This window comes from Prunus avium, chromosome 7, assembly GCF_965620075.1.
Source record: "Prunus avium chromosome 7, drPruAviu1.hap1.1, whole genome shotgun sequence".
In the NCBI taxonomy this organism is placed as follows: domain Eukaryota; kingdom Viridiplantae; phylum Streptophyta; class Magnoliopsida; order Rosales; family Rosaceae; genus Prunus; species Prunus avium.
In genome coordinates, this window is record NC_142290.1 from 32,858,850 (window position 1) to 32,876,342 (window position 17,493).

General features: G+C 39.8%; 2 protein-coding genes and 1 non-coding gene across 3 annotated transcripts; 2 read left to right on the forward strand and 1 right to left on the reverse strand.

Annotated features, from left to right (window-relative positions):
- Positions 1-589: 589 nt before the first annotated feature.
- LOC148293349 (small nucleolar RNA R71) lies at positions 590-696 on the reverse strand. The gene has a single exon (XR_015825972.1). It is a non-coding gene; the product is annotated as a small nucleolar RNA R71 (small nucleolar RNA).
- A 9,565-nt stretch (positions 697-10,261) lies between these two features.
- LOC110774017 (AAA-ATPase At2g18193-like) lies at positions 10,262-11,937 on the forward strand. The gene is made up of 2 exons (XM_021978538.2): positions 10,262-11,203; positions 11,276-11,937. The coding sequence occupies exons 1-2, from the start codon at positions 10,682-10,684 to the stop codon at positions 11,723-11,725; spliced, it is 972 nt and encodes a 323-aa protein (XP_021834230.2). The 5' UTR covers positions 10,262-10,681; the 3' UTR covers positions 11,726-11,937.
- A 1,502-nt stretch (positions 11,938-13,439) lies between these two features.
- Positions 13,440-15,388, forward strand: LOC110773646 (AAA-ATPase At2g18193-like). The gene is made up of 2 exons (XM_021978175.2): positions 13,440-14,517; positions 14,757-15,388. The coding sequence occupies exons 1-2, from the start codon at positions 13,534-13,536 to the stop codon at positions 15,204-15,206; spliced, it is 1,434 nt and encodes a 477-aa protein (XP_021833867.1). The 5' UTR covers positions 13,440-13,533; the 3' UTR covers positions 15,207-15,388.
- The last annotated feature ends 2,105 nt before the right edge of the window (positions 15,389-17,493 follow it).

Here is a 17,493-nt window from a genome sequence, read left to right on the forward strand (position 1 = left end):
TGTTTCTTCTTATTGCAGGAACACTCTGTTTATGTCCCTTTTGAATTTGGATATTTCATTAGATTGCACAATAGAAGATATCCAAGCTCAAGCTTTGAGAGAAAGGAACATCCAACTAGCTGTGTCTACTCCATTGCCTTTGTCATTCTCACCGTTTTCATCATCACCAAGCTCACCAAAAGTCGAGTCACCTCCACCTTCACCAATGGCGGCAACAGCTGCAAATGCGGAACTTACTATGCAAGAATACTCTTCACCGCCAACAACTGGACAACCATCTTGCATAGTATATCCCGCAAGCACTTTGGAAAACTTTGAGTTGAGATCGGGCATGATACACATATTGCCTAAGTTCTTGGGAAATCCTGGAGAAAATCCTAATGCACATATCCTAGACTTTGAGGAAGTGTGTTCCACAATAAAGATCGAAGGCATGAATAGTGACGAGATAAGAATGAGACTTTTCTCATTTAGTTTGAAGGATACAGCAAAGGAATGGCTTCACTATCTACCTCCAAATTCCATCACAACATGGACGGATCTTGCTACAAAGTTCTTGCAACATTTTTTCCCAGCACAAAGGACAAATGAACTCCGAAGTCAGATTACAGGAATTCTGCAAAGGCCGGGAGAAAGCTTCCAGGATTATTGGGACCGTTTCAAGAAACTTCTAATCATTTGTCCGCATCATAATGTACAAGCTTGGCTTCTAATGCAACACTTCTATGAAGGACTTTTTGAAGCGGATCAAAATAATGTGAATGCAGCTGCTGGAGGAACTATAATGACCAAGACTCCAACACAAGTGCGAGAAATATTTGATCTTATTGCTGCAAATGCTCGCCAATATAATTCAAGGCAAAGACCAGTCAGAAAAGGGGAATCCTATGATGTAAGTACCCTTTCTAGTATGGAAGCTCAGATTGCAAACCTAACCAACATGGTGAAGAAATTGGCACCGGGATCATCCAAGGTTTGTGCATTTTGCTCCACAATTGGTCATGACACTGAAGATTGTCCCTTGGCACATGAGGAAGCAAATGCAGTGGGCTCATTTCAGAGAAATCAGTGGCCTAAGAATGATCCTTTCTCACAAACATACAATCCGGGGTGGAGAAATCATCCAAATTTCAGGTGGAGTGACAATTCGAATGTTCAACAAGGGCCAACTCAACCATCTCAAGGGCCAACTCACCCACCTCAAGGTCAACAACATACTCGCCCACCTCATGGTCAAATGCACTACTACAATCCACCACAACCACCACCTCAACCACAATCTACAGGAAAATCTTTGGAAGAACTTGTTGCTTCCATGGCTAGAAACACAGATAGTTTCATCACTGAGACAAAAAGCTACATGCAGAGGAATGACACCCACATGCAGAAAACGGATAAGGCCATTGCCAATCTAGAAAATCAAGTGGGACAAATTGCTCAAGCTTTGAGTCAAAGGGAACCTGGTATGATGCCTAGCCAACCAGAGATTAATCCAACTGGGCGTGAGCATGTTCAAGCAGTTACCTTGAGAACTGGTAAGGTAATTGGTGAAATAAATGGTTCTAAAGATTTGATTCACAATGTTGATGACATGCAGGTTGAACAAGTGGCTGAGCCTAAAGAAAAGGATGAAAGCAACAAAGAGAGAGATAAGCAAGCAGCTTCTTCATCCGAGTGGATCCCAAAGCATGAACTTGCAAGAAGGGCAAGAAAGGAGAAGGTAAGTCGTGAACCTACTGACGAAGAAATCTTACGTGCTCCTTTTCCTCACAGGCTTATGAGTTCTAAAAAAATTCAACAAGCCAAGGAAATATTGGAAACCTTCAGAAAAGTGCAAGTCAATATTCCTCTCCTGGATGCAATCAAGCAAATTCCGAGTTATGCAAAGTTCTTGAAGGACCTTTGTACCAACAAGAGGAGATTCCAAGATCATGAAACGGTTGCACTAACGGAAGAAGCTTCTGCTGTTTTGCAAAGGAAGCTCCCTCCCAAATTAAAAGATCCAGGAAGTTTTACAATTCCTTGCATTATTGGAGATAAATTGTTTGACAAAGCTTTACTTGATTTAGGTGCTTCAATTAATCTGATGCCTTATTCTGTTTTTGAAGCCCTTAACTTAGGTGATCTTAAACCAACTTCTGTCAGCATTCAATTGGCGGACCGATCAGTGAGATATCCAAGAGGAATTTTGGAAGATGTACTTGTGAAAGTAAATGATCTCATTTTACCAGCTGACTTTTTGGTGCTAGAAATGGAAGAAGCTCCTATTCCGGGTGCGGATCTTCCATTGATTCTTGGCCGCCCTTTCATGGCCACTGCAGATACTGTGATCAATGTTCGACAAGGAACATTGACAATGACAGTTCAAGGGGAAACAATAAAGTTCAAAGTATATGATGCCTTCAAACTCCCCAATGATGAACATGAATGTTTTCGTATTGATACATTGTGTCATATTGTGCAAAATACATTTAATAGTGCTCATGGTACATATTCATTAGAAAAGGTGTTGACACAAAATCCTCAAGTTGCTGAAATTGTTGATAATGAGTTACTTGAGGCTGTGAAATTCCTTGATGCATGTCCAGCCATACCACGTAAGTACACTCCAAATTTTATACCTTTGCCAGTCAATACTGAAAAGCTTGTTCCTTCTCTTGACAGGGCACCCGAGTTAGAGCTCAAACCATTGCCATCCCACTTGAAGTATGTTTATTTAGGTAAAACAGAGACATTGCCCGTGATTATTGCTAGCAATCTCAATGTGGAAAATGAACAGAAGTTGATGCAAGTGTTAAGAGAACACAAGAGAGCAATTGGTTGGAGTATTGCGGACATCAAGGGCATAAGCCCAACAAGATGCATGCATAGAATTTTATTGGAAATTGATTCCAAACCCACAAAGGATGCTCAACGCAGGTTAAACCCAATCATGACAGAGGTAGTCCGAAAAGAAATTCTGAAGCTATTGGATGTGGGTATAATTTATCCTATTTCCGATAGCAAGTGGGTAAGCCCGGTCCAAGTGGTTCCTAAAAAGTCAGGAATAACTGTTGTAAGAAATGAGGAAAATGAACTTATTCCTTCTCGTGTCAAAACGGGATGGCGTGTTTGTATTGATTATAGAAAATTAAATACCGCCACCCGAAAAGATCATTTTTCATTACCATTTATTGACCAAATGCTTGAACGTCTTGCAGGTCACAGTTACTACTGCTTCTTGGATGGCTATTCAGGATACAACCAAATTGCCATCGCTCCTGAAGACCAACACAAGACGATGAAGTGCTCCACTTCATTGATGTACCTGCTGGGATGCAACACTGAGTTGGGAAGGTAAGTCCCTAAAAAAAAAAAAAATATTTAAAAAAAAAAAAAAAAAAAAAACGACCGGTCGTTCTTCCATCGCGACCGGTCGCTCTGCGCGAATTGCTGAAGATTTGATTCTGTATAAAAATGACCGGTCGCTTTTGCCTTGCGACCGGTCGCTCATTTGGTGTTTTAAAAAAAAAAAAAAAAAAAAAATTGAATCTGTGAAGAAACGACCGGTCGCTTTTCACAACGACCGGTCGCTCTTCGCGCAATTCTCTTATTTTGAATCTGTTTCAGAACGACCGGTCGCTTTGCACTTGCGACCGGTCGCTCGTTGCGTTTTTTTTATTTTATTTTATTTTTCTACAACCGCCTCTGTTTTTCTTCTTTTCCCTCTTGTCTCTTCTCACATTTTTCCCTCAAGTATTTCATCAATTCTTGAGAGATTTGCAGTTAGGGTTCCAAGCCGTCCAAGGTAAAGTTTCGTTTCGTTTTTTCTTGTTCTTCCTCTTTGATTTTCTAACTCTAATTGTTTTTCTTATTTTTTTTTTCTTGTTTCTAACTTGTTTTTCTTTTGAATTGTGGCATATTTGTGCATAATTGTGGTTAATTTTTTTGGGTATAATTGTGGCATATTATAAGTTTGGGAAGTGTTTTCAATTCATTAATGCACAATCAGAATTGGGCGTGAATGCTTCTTCTATTTCATAACATGTGATTACATACATACTAGTGAAAATGCGTACAGTAAATTCCTAATCACATGTTCATTGTTGCATTCTGCGCCCCCAGAGGCTTCTGCTAATTGCCTCTGTCTGTTCTTGCTTGTAGAATCTGCAGCAGCTCTACATGATCTTCGTTCCTTTTCTGCAGCATCTCTACATGCTGGTTGGCGCTGTAGAGCCGCTTCTGCAGGTCCGCCACCAGAGCTTTCAGGGCCGCCACTTCCTCACTCAGTGCCCCGCACTCCCGTGTTCTCGCCAGTAGGCGCATGCCCAAATTTGTGGCCGAGACCGCGTTGAGCACGGTTAGGTTGTGGGACTCGTCCACTGCCATCTGGTCAGACCTCTGCGCCACATGCAGATGATCTGCAACTGTAAGTCTGCTGACAGTCATGCCCTCCGGCATTACTGCCCTACGCGGCACCACCTCAGAGAAGTTTGAGGCCGAGCCATGGTGGTATGAGGAGTTTGGGAAGATATGGTTTGGAGGAGCCCGTGTCTGGCCATTTGGTGGTGCAAGGGACAACTCAAGGTTAAGGTCATCAACAAGCATATCTGGGGATGCCATTGATTTTTCTGTCTGGGCTTTTTGATGGTTTTTCTTGAGTTTGCAGGTGAAATGCAGGATGCTCCTTCTTTCAACCGAGAAGTGGTTTAAATAGCCATATGCTCATAAGGGAGCCGACACCACTTTGCAATTCCTGCGCAATTTGCGGTTGCGTCCGGTTTAAAGGGGAAGCATTTCTACTTTCGCTTTGCTTTCTTTTCCTCCCTGTTTTCTGGTGCATTATGTTTTGATTTCTTTTCAGTTTGTCGTTTTTGTTTTATTTCAGTTGGGGAAGTGTGATTTGTGTCTTTTTCGTTTGTCGCATTCCTTTTATTCCGGTTTGGGGAAGTGCGTTTTGTTTTTCTTCTTTGTCTTTTGCAACTTTCTTTTCTTTTTATTTCCGGAAACGAGAAATTTAAAATAAAAAAAAAATTAAAAAAAAATACACGGAAAGGGAAAAGACAACCAGGCACACCACTAATACATTAGAAATTATTCTTTCACAGTGCTCGGTGTCTCGGCCATTGGACATTTGAGTTTAGCCCTATGGCTATCCTCTTCCGGGGCTTCACGCACAGCCTCTTGGGGCTCATCACTCGAGCTCCCAAAGATCGCACTCTTAGCTTGAGCGTATCTACTTTCGCGATCTGTTTTCTTGCGTTTACCCGGTTGGTCCAGGTCCTCCAGCTGCTTTCTCATGTCATGGGCGTAAACACTTACCATCTTTGAGAGATTTTGGTTCTCTTCCCGCAACGCCTCCAGCTGGTGTCGATTCACCTCCACTATCCTTGCCCTTTCCCTTTTTAAACTTTTAATAATACTCTGGCACTCTTCCACCATACTTCGCTCCGCCGCCAACTGACCTCTTAGCACCTCCACCTCATGGGACTTCGCAAGTAGGCGATGACCCACACTTGCGACTGTTGCGGTGCTTTGCACGCTTAGTGCCAGAGCATCGCTCACGACCCTGTTGTCATCCCTTGATCCCAGCACCCGTATATCCTTGGGAGTCACTAGATTTCTAGCAACTCCAAGGGCAACATCGTTGTCCAGCAGTATCGAGTCATTCACTGTCACGTGCCCCCGTGCAGAGGCAAAGTAGGGCATCCACACTGGTGCCACTGCTTGGCCCCGAGTCTGAGTCGGTGGAGCTAGGTTGAGATCCAGCGAGAATGGGTAGGAAGAAGCCATTTGAACTTTCTTTTCTTTTGTTCTTTCTTTTCTCTGTTGTGTGTTTCTGCGTTTGTGTGTTTTTCCCCAACTCTTTCTCTTCTTCTTTTATAGAGTTAGTTTCTACGTAACCCTAGCCACTGCATTTCTGTGTTTTGCGCGGCCCTTACGGCCTATCCCCTTAGGTCACCTCACCTGGTCCCCAACCCCTTTAATTACAGTTCCGCCTTTCAGCACTTTTGAGAAACGAAAGTCGTCACACCTTCCTATGAAGCCAATAATTCTGGCTTGGGACCGAGAGAGAGACCGCTGCTTGTCGACACGTCTCTCACTTTGTATCCCGTGACTCACAGGTGCCGAGACTTCAGGGCCCACTTTTTCTATTTTACTGAGTCCTCGCTCTTTGTGCTTCTGACTTGGTTTCTTTGTTTTATTTACTTTCTTCGCTTTTGGGCTTTCGTCTGGGTTGGGCTTTCATTTGGTTTGTGCGTTTCTTTGGGTTGGATTTCTGCATGTGTAAGACTGTTGTTAGGGCTTACTGTTTTATTTGTTTCTGTTTGGTTTCGTTTTTGTTTTTGTTTTTGCAACCGTGTTGTAGTTGTTTTTCGTGTTTGTTCCTGTATTTACTTGCTTTATTCCCTTTAATTCTTGTTATAACGTTGTTGATGCCTGAATTCTTTAACATTGAGGACAATGTTTGTTTCTAAGTTTGGGAAGGGATAGCAAGTCTTTTTCGTTTCACTTAAATTCTTACTTTCTTTTATTTTGTTTTCTTTTCTGTTTTGAGTTTTTTTTTTTTTTTTTTTTTTTTTTTTTTTTTTTTTTTTTTGGGTTCTTAAGTCACTTTCCGGACATATTTGATGAGATTGTGATGAATGTTTAAATGACTTGATTGAAAATGCTAAAAAAAATAATAATAATTTGTTATTCACTAAATGGCATCGTTCTAGCATGATATGTTTGAAACCCTCTACGCACTTGCCATTTGTTTCATAATTCTCTAGTTGAGGGACTTGCATGATCCAAAGAATTGTATCAAGCATGAATTAGACTTGTATAACCATATAATGTGAGCTTTGAGCCTTGTGCTTCAATTCATGAGTGTTATACACATATTCTTACTTTTCTTGTCATCTGAGTTGTTGTTTGATCTCATTATTCATTGATTTGGTTGAGCACTTAAAAGTCACTCATTCTTGTGCAATTTGATTACATGACATTTGAGAAATGATATTAAGGCCCTCTTTGGACCGTTTGTGCCTTTCAAGCTAACCCTATGCATGCTTAAGCATGATTTTCCATTGTTAACCACCTTGAGCCTATATGTATGCCTTTTCTTTCAAGTAACCAATTATTACTTCTAGCCCTAGCCTGAAAAACAAGAATTTACCTTTCTAAGGAACTCGTGAGCTTTAATTTAGATGTGTTTTTCATGCTAAGTTTGGGAAGTTTGTTATTACATTTCGAAAAAAAAAAAAAGAGAAAAAAAAAAAAAAATGAGTACCTCACTCAAAGGGTGAAAGAAAAGAGAAAAGTCGTGGTTAAGTGGCAATGGTTTCAAATTCAATTCCATGTTTCTTGGTTGTTCAAATGGAAGGAAGGAGTGTGAATCATAATTAGTGGAGGTATAAGGCTTTGTGGTCTAATTGATCACATATAAAAAATAATAATAATAATGAAAAAAAAGAGTGAAAATCTCAAGCGTGATGTTTCAAAGTCTTTTAGTCAACGATTATATGCTCTTACATTGTGAGTTCCTTGGACTTTGTTGTATCCATATCCTTCATTTCTTACTCACCTTACACCCTTAGCCCCATTACAACCTATAATAAAGACCTAAATTGATCCTAAATGTCATGTGGTTGATTTGCACACATTTTTCAGCTTTTAAGTGTTTAGCATCCTTCTTGAGATCATATTCATGCATGTTTTTCATCTTGCTAATTGTGAGTTAAGTCCCGTATGGTTTAACTCTATTCTCATATTTACTATTGAGTGATGCATTGTAACCCTCTTCCGAGTGATTCATTTGTGAGAGGACAACTTTGGTGAGATTTGAAGTTACATTTGTGCTTGGTATGATTTTTGAAGTTGTGTGAAAACTGAAATTGGAGAATGAGTTCCATTTGGCCATCACACTACTACACTTGAGCATGTTGTGTTCTGAACTTTGCTGCCTTGTGAATGATGTCTAAACTGAGTTTTTTCTTGTGAAAACTTTTGAGTCAGTTGCATAAGTCACTCTCTCTTTGGAAAGTGTTCGGAAAGTTTTGTTTCGAGTCTTGTTTTAATTTCTGTTTTGCTCGAGGACTAGCAAAAGATAAGTTTGGGAAGTTTGTTCGGTTCATTTTTACACATGATTTTTCATGTTATTCACCCACTATTTTGAGTTAGTTCTTGACATTTTATAGCTTTTTACTTCTTTTTTGTGTTTTAATAGGTTTTACTTTGGTTTGTATGAAAATGAGCTAAAAGTGCATTATTTGATATAAATTCTGTTTTTGTTCATTTTCGTAGGTCAACTTCGTGGCCTTGGATCAGCATGTTCCGGTCCTTGGATGAGGTGATGATCTTCATAAGACTTGTTCCAATGGATGTTGACTACAACATATCCAAATTTGAGCTCCATTGGATAAGTATTGCCTATCCAACCAATCCAGCATGTTACCACAGCTCTGGAAATCCGAGTTGGCCAGTTTTCACCTCCACTTAGTGTGATCTTACTTCTACTTGTTACCATGCCTTTCGTAACAATATTTTACTTTAGTTAAGTGGAATTTTCTGAGAGTATATTTGTGAGGACAAAACTTCATCATGAGAGGAGACAAGAAAACAAAGGCAAAAGTGTGCCATGATGAAAAGGAGGAGAGAGAGGAGCATAGAGAGGAATCAATTGACTTTGGGGCAGCAGCTAGGCAACGGATCATTCATTCAGTTTTTATTACAATTTGCAGAGACTTTCTAAAAGCTGGGAGCTAGAGAGCTAGAGGAGGAAGACAAAGTCATCCAAGCAAGAAGTGGAAGAGATTTCCACCATTGAAGACCTTGAGCTTCCACCTTCACAAAAGCTGTAACTTCTTTCTAGTTTTATTTCGAATTTGTGTTTGAAATGATTATGAGGAACTAAACTCCATAGCTAGGGCTTAGGTTGAAGCCCTAAACATGAATACCTTATTGTTTTGATGCTTGAGTGTATGAATTTCTAGATATTGTTGATGAATTCCAATTCACCAAATTAATCTATCCTTGATGTATGTTCTTCTTTGATTGATCACCTTTGAAAGCATGCTTCTTGAGATTGTTGGGATTATGTGTATCCTCATGTTATCCTAAGCAATAAATGGATGAAGTAAGAATCATCCATGTGAATTGGTTTCTTGAATACCTAATGTAAACATCATGCTATTAGGATTCTTGTGATGTTCATATTCTCTTTGAACTTAATGGGTTCTCCTTGTAATTGAATCGAAGTACGAACCATACCTAGGTTCGGTTATGAGGAGGGCACAAGTATTGTAGCACGAACCATGCACTTTACGTATATTAGAGAGAATCAATGCATCTTGAGCCACGACCCATGGTCTTGATTGCGAACATCTTCATCAACACGTTTAGAGTTCATCACTTGAGTATTCATGAACTTGGGTAGAATTGTTTAGGGTGGATTCCGAAACCCTAGTGTTTGTTACATTTTGATTTCACATCTTGATAATTCATCTCTTCCATTCTCATTTAAATTCGAAGTCCATTTACTTACATGCAATAGAAATAGATCACTTGAACCAAATCAAAACCCCCCCCAATGTGTGTGTGAGTTGCGTGTTTGACACGTTACGTGTCTTTGTTACTGAATTTTATTTCTTTCTGTAATTATTTTGGACTTTTGGTCTGCGTTGTGTTCTTCCATTTTCTGTGCTGAATCCAACCGTATAAAGAACGTGAATTTTGGACGTACGGTTGGAAAGTTATAGGCAAAACACTGGACAGAGGTCGAAACTGAAAAACAGAGAAAACGAATCTGCCCAAAAACGACCGGTCGCTTTTACCTGACGACCGGTCGCTTTTCAAGTCAAATTTTGAGTTTCGAATCTGCCCAAAAACGACCGGTCGCTTTTACCTGACGACCGGTCGCTTTAGCACTGTTCATAGGTGATAAATGGGTGATAAAAGGGTGATAGAAAATGCTGTTTGTGTTTTTGTTTAGTTTTCTTGTGTTGTTTCATTTCTTTTACACTTCTTTACTCATTTTTAGTTTCCATTTTGCATTTGTGCATTTGTGGTGTGTCAATTAAGTGTTATTTACGTACTCAAATTAGAACTTATAGGAAGCCGACAAGTTCTTCGTGGGATCGACCCCGTACTTACATAATCTATACTTCAATAGATTCGTGCACTTGCGGGTATTTTTAATTGGTTGTTTGCACATTAATTTGTGTCCTCTTAGGAATGCAACACAAAGTCATTTCTGTTTGCCATCCTTCTTGAGCCTCAGCTCTGATACCAGATGTAGAATAAATCAAAAACTCACGGCAGCTAACTCAAGACAAGCAAACCAAATAACACAGCAAGCAAGTAAAAACTCACAGACACGGAAGAGAATAGAAGGAAGAAGACTCAAGCTGGAAACTCAGAGAGAATATGGAAGAAAGGCTTAACCCGTCTGATGAGTTCACATTCAATAATAATAGTATTTTTACTACAACATTCTCATTACAAAACTAGAGACGTCTCTTTTAGAGACAAGCTTTTAGTCAAAAGAGAAAAGTTCTATTGGGACAACAACCGACAGCATGGGTAGAATAACAGTAGCTCATTGAGCCAATAAACAAAATATTCCACCCGACAGCATGCTCTTACAAAAGTAGCTTTGGATTCCTGCTTGGTTTAACTTTCAACATACTTGCCCCACGTGCTTGCCCAGGCAACCGCCATGAAGCAAGAAGAAAAGGTTCTCAAGATTTATACACGTCATATCTTGTCATGGGAGGACGTCTTTGAGGATGGCAACACTGAATGGGGATCCATAAACCTGGAGCACCCGGCCACGTTTGAGACAATGGCGCTGGAGCCAGATCTCAAGAGAACCATTGTAGAGGATTTGGAGAGGTTTGTGAGTAGGAGGGAGTTTTACAAGAAGGTGGGCAAGGCTTGGAAAAGAGGCTACTTGCTGTATGGCCCCCCAGGCACGGGAAAATCCAGCCTGATTGCGGCCATGGCTAATTTTCTCAAGTTTGATGTGTTTGATTTGGAGCTTGCTAGCATTCGCAGTGACTCTCATTTGAAGAGGGTTTTGCTGTCTACCACAAACCGTTCCATTTTGGTCATTGAGGACATTGACTGCTGTAAGGTGGATGTTCAAAAACGGAAACATGATTCGGATTCTGATTCTGATTCTGATTCGGATTCGGATTTGGAAACGGAGAAGAAGCCCAAACCTAATACTAAGACAAGGGTTAGTATACTTTTTATTTGTTTGTTATATATTTTGGTGTTATAGATTCAATCAATATGTTGCATGATGCAGGTGACGCTCTCGGGCTTGTTGAACTTCATTGATGGTTTGTGGTCAAGCTGCGGTGATGAGAGAATTATTGTCTTCACCACCAACCGCAAGGAGAAGCTTGACCCTGCATTGCTACGTCCTGGCCGAATGGACCTCCACATCCACTTGTCGTATTGCACGACAAGTGGGTTCAGGATCTTAGCCTCTAACTACCTCGGAATTCATGACGACAACCGCCCTCGCCTCTGTGGTGAAGTGGAAGGGTTGATAAAGAGCACAGAGGTGACACCTGCAGAGGTTGCGGAGGAGCTCATGAAGAGTGATGATGCTGATGTTGCTCTTCAGGGACTTGTCAATTTCATCATAAAGAAGAAGATTGAGACTGAGAGGGACATGAAGAAATTGAAAACTAAGAAGAAACGACGTCGTAGAAGACGGATCAGAAACTTGTTCAGCTTCCATCTTTGGTGATTTTGACTTTCCAACATATGACTTTGTGTGTGTGCGTTTGGGACTTTGCTTATTTTTTTAACAAAAATTTGTTATGAATGTTGGGTTTTGTTTTTGTAATTTGTATCTGAATGGTCTAATGAATTTTGGAACTGGGGAAATGGGCTTTTGTCAAATTCAGAGGAAAGCAGCAGGGTGAGAGAAATGTGCTTTGAGCAACTACAGTCTCCTCTCTCTCTCTCTCTCTCTCTCTCTCTCTCTCTCTCTCTCTCTCTCTAGATGTGGTTCCAACTCACAAATCCAATCTCTCCCCTGCAGCAATACAGTCAAACAATGTCTTGATGCATTCAAAATATGTGGACCAAAAATATCATGCCTTTTTGTGTGTGGGGGAAATGCAGTTGGTATGCAAGCCTTTGCTATATAAGCATATGAGCTTAATTACTGACAACCCGTTGCCAATTCTTCTTTTAGCACCAAAATGGGTGCATAGCTGCTCTCTGAAACTCTGCAACTCTCTGAAACAGAGATAGGGACATCAAACAAACTTTAATGTCGCTAATTCATAAATAAAATTACACAACATCAATACTTTTTCTTAGCCAACCTCCTCTGCCAAAATTAGATAAACCCCTCTTTTAGATCATCTTAATTAGCTTTCAAGCTCTCTCTTATGATATCTTATCTGATGTAACCTACTTGCTGAACTTGATTTTATGAACTCTAAGATTGAAAACAATGGAAAGTTATATCAACGTCACATAGAAAAAGAAAAATTACTATACATTAATTTATGTTGGTTCTTAGGCCTAGCTAGCAAGCAATCCGGGTCAAAGTTCACAGCAAGAATGAGCTCCATTAAAGTTTGAGAAAACCAAATCCAGGAAATGTCCAAGACTGGGCCAGACTTTACAGTCCTCTCTCTCTCTCTCTCTGTGTGTAATGAGGGAACTTGCTGCAGCAGAGTCAAACCTCTAACATAGTGTCTTCATGCAATTCAAACCATGGTATGCTTGTACAGCAAGTCTTTTGCTATATATGTGCAGATGAACTTAATTACTAAAAACCAATTACCAATTCTTCTTCTAGCAACAAAACGAGTACATATAACTGCTCTCTGAAACAGATAGATTCTTGCAAAATAAAACAAACTAATTTAATGAACATACAGTCCACCAAAAATGACTCTTAAGGCATGCATACATTGTGCACTGTAAAAAATCGTTTTTTTATGGCGCGCATATTCAACGCAAGCCGTGAAGAGTGATGATGCTCTTCAAGGACTCGTCAATTTTCTCAAACGTAAGAATGTTGAGAGCAACAAAGTGGAGGATGAATTCATTGAAGGGACTGAGAAAGCAAAGAGGCAGAAAATTGAGAGAATATATCTGTGTCACATACAGGAAGAAAATTTAATATTACATTAATTTATGTTGGTGCTTAGGCCTAACTAGCAATCAATCCGGGTCAAAGTTTGAGAAACTCCAATTGGTGTGGTCCAACTCACAACTCCAATCTCTCTCCCTAATGAGGAAACTTGCAGCAGCAGAGTCAAACCTCTATAATATTGTCTTCATGCAATTCAAATTATATATCATGTTTTTTCTATTTTTCAGGAAACGCAGATTGTATGCTCAAATTCTTCTTTTAGCAACAAAATGGGTAGATATAACTGCTCTCTGAAACTCTGCGACTCTCCGAAACAGAGAGGTTCTTGGAAATCAACAAACTAATATAATGTTGTTCATATAATTTCCCTGCTGCTGCATATCATTCACAAATTCATCTCAACGCACCAAATTGAAAATTCTCTCAACAATCTCAGAGAAATGACAACAACAACAACAGCATCCTCTATGTTCTCTGCATATGCCTCCTTTGCAGGATCCATGATGCTGGTCCGTTCCATGGCCAACCAGCTCATCCCAGACCCCATCCGCTCGTACCTCTACTCAAAGCTTAATTACCTTTTTACCCCCCTCTCCTCCAACCTCACCATGATCATCGACGAGCTCTCCGGGGCCGCCCGCAACCAGGTCTACGACGCGGCTGAGGTCTACCTCAAAACCATCCCCATCAGCCCTTCCACCGAGCGCCTCCGAGTCAGAAAAACAAGCCGGCAAAAGAGCATCACCATCGCCATGCACAAAGACGAGCAACTCTCCGACACCTTCCACAATGTCAAGCTGACATGGCACTTCAAGTCCACCGAAGCCACGAACGGCGGCAACGGGAGAAACAAGAAGTCTGCGGAAAAGCGTCATTTTGAGCTGAGTTTTCACAAGAAACACAAAGACAAAGTCATCGACTCATACCTGCCCCACGTGCTTGCTCGGGCAGATGCCATCAAAGAAGAACAAAAAGTTGTGAAGCTTTACAGCCGTAGCCTGTGTTCGTACGATGATGACATGACTCTGATCAGTAGCTGGGGCTCGGCAAATCTGGAGCACCCGTCTACTTTCGAGACGATGGCTCTGGACCCGGAGATGAAGAAAATGATTATGGAGGATTTGGAGAGGTTTGTGAGGAGGAGGGAGTTTTATAACAAGGCAGGCAAGGCTTGGAAGAGAGGCTACTTGTTGTATGGCCCTCCTGGCACTGGCAAGTCAAGCTTGATTGCGGCCATGGCTAATTATCTCAAGTTCGACGTGTATGATTTGGAGCTGGCTAGTATTTACAGCAACCATGAACTGAGGAGGGTTTTGTTGTCCACTACAAATCGTTCAATTTTGGTGATAGAGGATATTGATTGCACTGTGGATTTGAAGAACCGCAAGTTGAAGGACAAAGACTATTCTCAACTACCTAACAAGGCCAGTCATCTCTCATCACTAACTTTTCATAAATTTTCTTAATCTAATTTTCAGTCAACATTTAAGTCAACCTTCGATTCAATTAATATGTTATTATCCTTGATTTATTTTAGGTTAGATGATCTAACTTTATAATTAACATGGTGACCAAAGCGTTTTTCATGTTTTAATGATCAAAACTATGTTGCAATGCAATTGACATGGTCGGTGTTATATATATAACAAATTGGGTATCGCAGTTGACACTCTCTGGCCTACTCAACTTCATAGATGGATTGTGGTCAAGCTGTGGCGATGAGAGAATCATTGTGTTCACTACAAACCACAAGGATCAGCTCGACCCTGCATTGCTGCGTTCTGGTCGAATGGACGTCCACATTCACCTCTCATACTGCACCACAAGTGGGTTCAGGATCTTGGCCTCTAACTACCTTGGCATCCATGGTGGCGGCAACGACCCTCATCCGCTTTGCAGCGAAATTGAAGGGTTGATAGAGAGCGCAGAGGTGACCCCTGCAGAGGTTGCCGAGGAGCTCATGAAGAGTGATGACGCTGATGGTGCTCTTCAAGGACTTGTCAATTTTCTGAAACGTAAGAAGGTTGAGAGTAACAAAACCGAGGATAAGAGTGAAGGGTCGACTGAGAAAGCAAAGAGGCAGAAAACTGATGAGGGTGAAGAAACAGAGTAAATTGCTGGACTTGGGTTTCTGATCAACTCAAACAATGAAAATATAGGGAGACTAGATGAGTAAAGTTTGAATTGCCGTCCACTTCTTTGTAGCTCTTTTGTTTTGTTTGAGTTTTTGTTTTATTTAATAAATTAGGTACTTACTTTTGAATATCTTGTTCGAAATATTTTTTTCACTCTTCATATTAGTACTACACCCCCATTTACTTTTTTTACCTATATATTTTTACCTGTATACTTTTTTGGGAATAAAAATAATTTGTATTAGGTAGATATTATCATTGTTTGTTTAGCTATAATATTTTTATATGTATTAGGTTATTTATTTTTGGTTGAAATGATTTTATGATGCTCAAATCTTGGAGCACCGCCATTAAGTATATAAACCCAGAAAGAACAGGTTCAAAAAATAAGTGTCCAAGAATAGGTTCCAAAATTCAAAGCAATTAAATATAAATGTTAAAAATAAGGGATTTGACAAGTAAAATAGATGGTAAGTATGATGAGGGTAAGTATGAACCAACACAGAGAAACTTATTGTTGGACTCTAGAGCGAAACAAGAGAGTATGAAGCTAATGGGGTCAAGTTAGAAACCCCTAGGCACTTGTGTGTGTGAGTAAATTCCTCTGCCTCTTCCTACCTTTGACAATAAAAAAACCACCTAAACTTTATAGAGTGTTGCAATGTACAATTTATGTTTAATTTTGTTAAATTTTCCATTAAATTTAAGGGCATTTCTGTCAATTTCCTATATAAAAAAAAAACTTAGGGATACTTTTAAAACAAACAAAATTATAAATATTAAAAAAAAGAAAAAAACTTAACCTAATTTATCCCGCGACTTCCCCACCCCTTCCAACACCAATTCTCATTCTGCCCAGTAGCCCCTCCCCCACTCTCTGCAACACTCCACTTCATAATATTTCTCCCCCAGACTCTCTCCACCAAATCCAAACAAATTTGGTGTTTGTTGAAGAATTGATCCCAAAATTGATTTGGGGATCATAGAGGATTTATTTGGAGCACATTTCATTACTTTATTTATCGATATAACCAAAGTGATTACATCATAATCAGAGAGGATAATAGGACAACACCTGACATGACACCAAACAAAACTAGGATTATACTTAACATCCAGATTTCTTTTCCTAACAAAAAGACAATCTCAAAGGGGATCGCTATAGCTCATGTTAGATGCATGAGTTGTCACTTTCATCATTCACTTGAGATGATCCATTTTCCTGCCTTTTTTCTGCTTACATTTCTGTCTTTTCAATATTATTAGTCCCTCGACAACTCTTTCGAGAGCAGCATCCTCGTCCTCGTCCTCGTCCTCGTCCCCATCATTTTTCTTCAGTAGTTCCTCACAAATCTCAGCAGGGGTAACCTTGACAACTCTTTCAAGAACAGCATCATCATCGTCATCCTTGTGGTTTGTTGTGAACACAATAATTCTTTCATCACCGCAACTTGACCACAAACCATCCATGAAGTTTAGTAGGCCCGAGAGTGTGAACTGCAAATGTTAACATAACACAAAATAAAAAAATTATCAATTACCTAATTGAGAGATGCACTTAACCTCATATATGTATTTTTCCTAAAAATAAAAATTCACAAACAAACTGAAGATTTCTCAATTCAATTCACTATAAGCAATAACTTACAGAAAAAGTAAGTGAGGAATTGACAGACTAATGAACTGATTTTAGGAAAATAAACTAGCCTAGCAACTTGGAATCGATACTAAGTGCTGGCAGGACAATAAACTTAAAAGATAATTTAGGAGTTGTCAACTTGGTATCTTAATACAAGAGAGATTAGTTTAATTAAACGAAATCAAGTGTTGATCGAGTGAGGTGGCGTTGATTGTGGAAGTATATATATGCTTTTTAGGTTGTGATGAGGTTGAACAACCATGTCTCAAACTCCTACTTGAAAATCAACAATTCTCAATCCCATTTTCCCTTGAACAACCATGTCTCAAGCTCAACCAAATCTAAAAATGTTTGCAAACTGATATGGTATTTCATAAATACATTAATGGGACAACTGATAAGGAATGGAATATATTTGCATTGGTTGATTAAGGATGTAAGAAAAAAGTAGAACTGAGAGGGGAAAGTGAAACTTATTACGTTACTCGGGTTTTGTCACTTTGTTCATTTTCTCTGCACACCATTGGATCACGTTTGATCAGAGTAAGACTGCCAAAATAAAGAAAAAGAGCAAGACTTGTGCACAAGAATTAAATGCAAGCTTTGGTTTGGTTCAAAAGGCAGAG

Coding starts and splice junctions, on each gene's coding strand:
- LOC110773646 (XM_021978175.2), top strand. CDS start 13,534: ATGACAACAACAACAACAGCATCCTCTATGTTCTCTGCATATGCCTCC. Junction 14,518..14,756: donor ATTCTCAACTACCTAACAAG/GCCAGTCATCTC, acceptor TGGGTATCGCAG/TTGACACTCTCTGGCCTACT.
- LOC110774017 (XM_021978538.2), top strand. CDS start 10,682: ATGAAGCAAGAAGAAAAGGTTCTCAAGATTTATACACGTCATATCTTG. Junction 11,204..11,275: donor AACCTAATACTAAGACAAGG/GTTAGTATACTT, acceptor TGCATGATGCAG/GTGACGCTCTCGGGCTTGTT.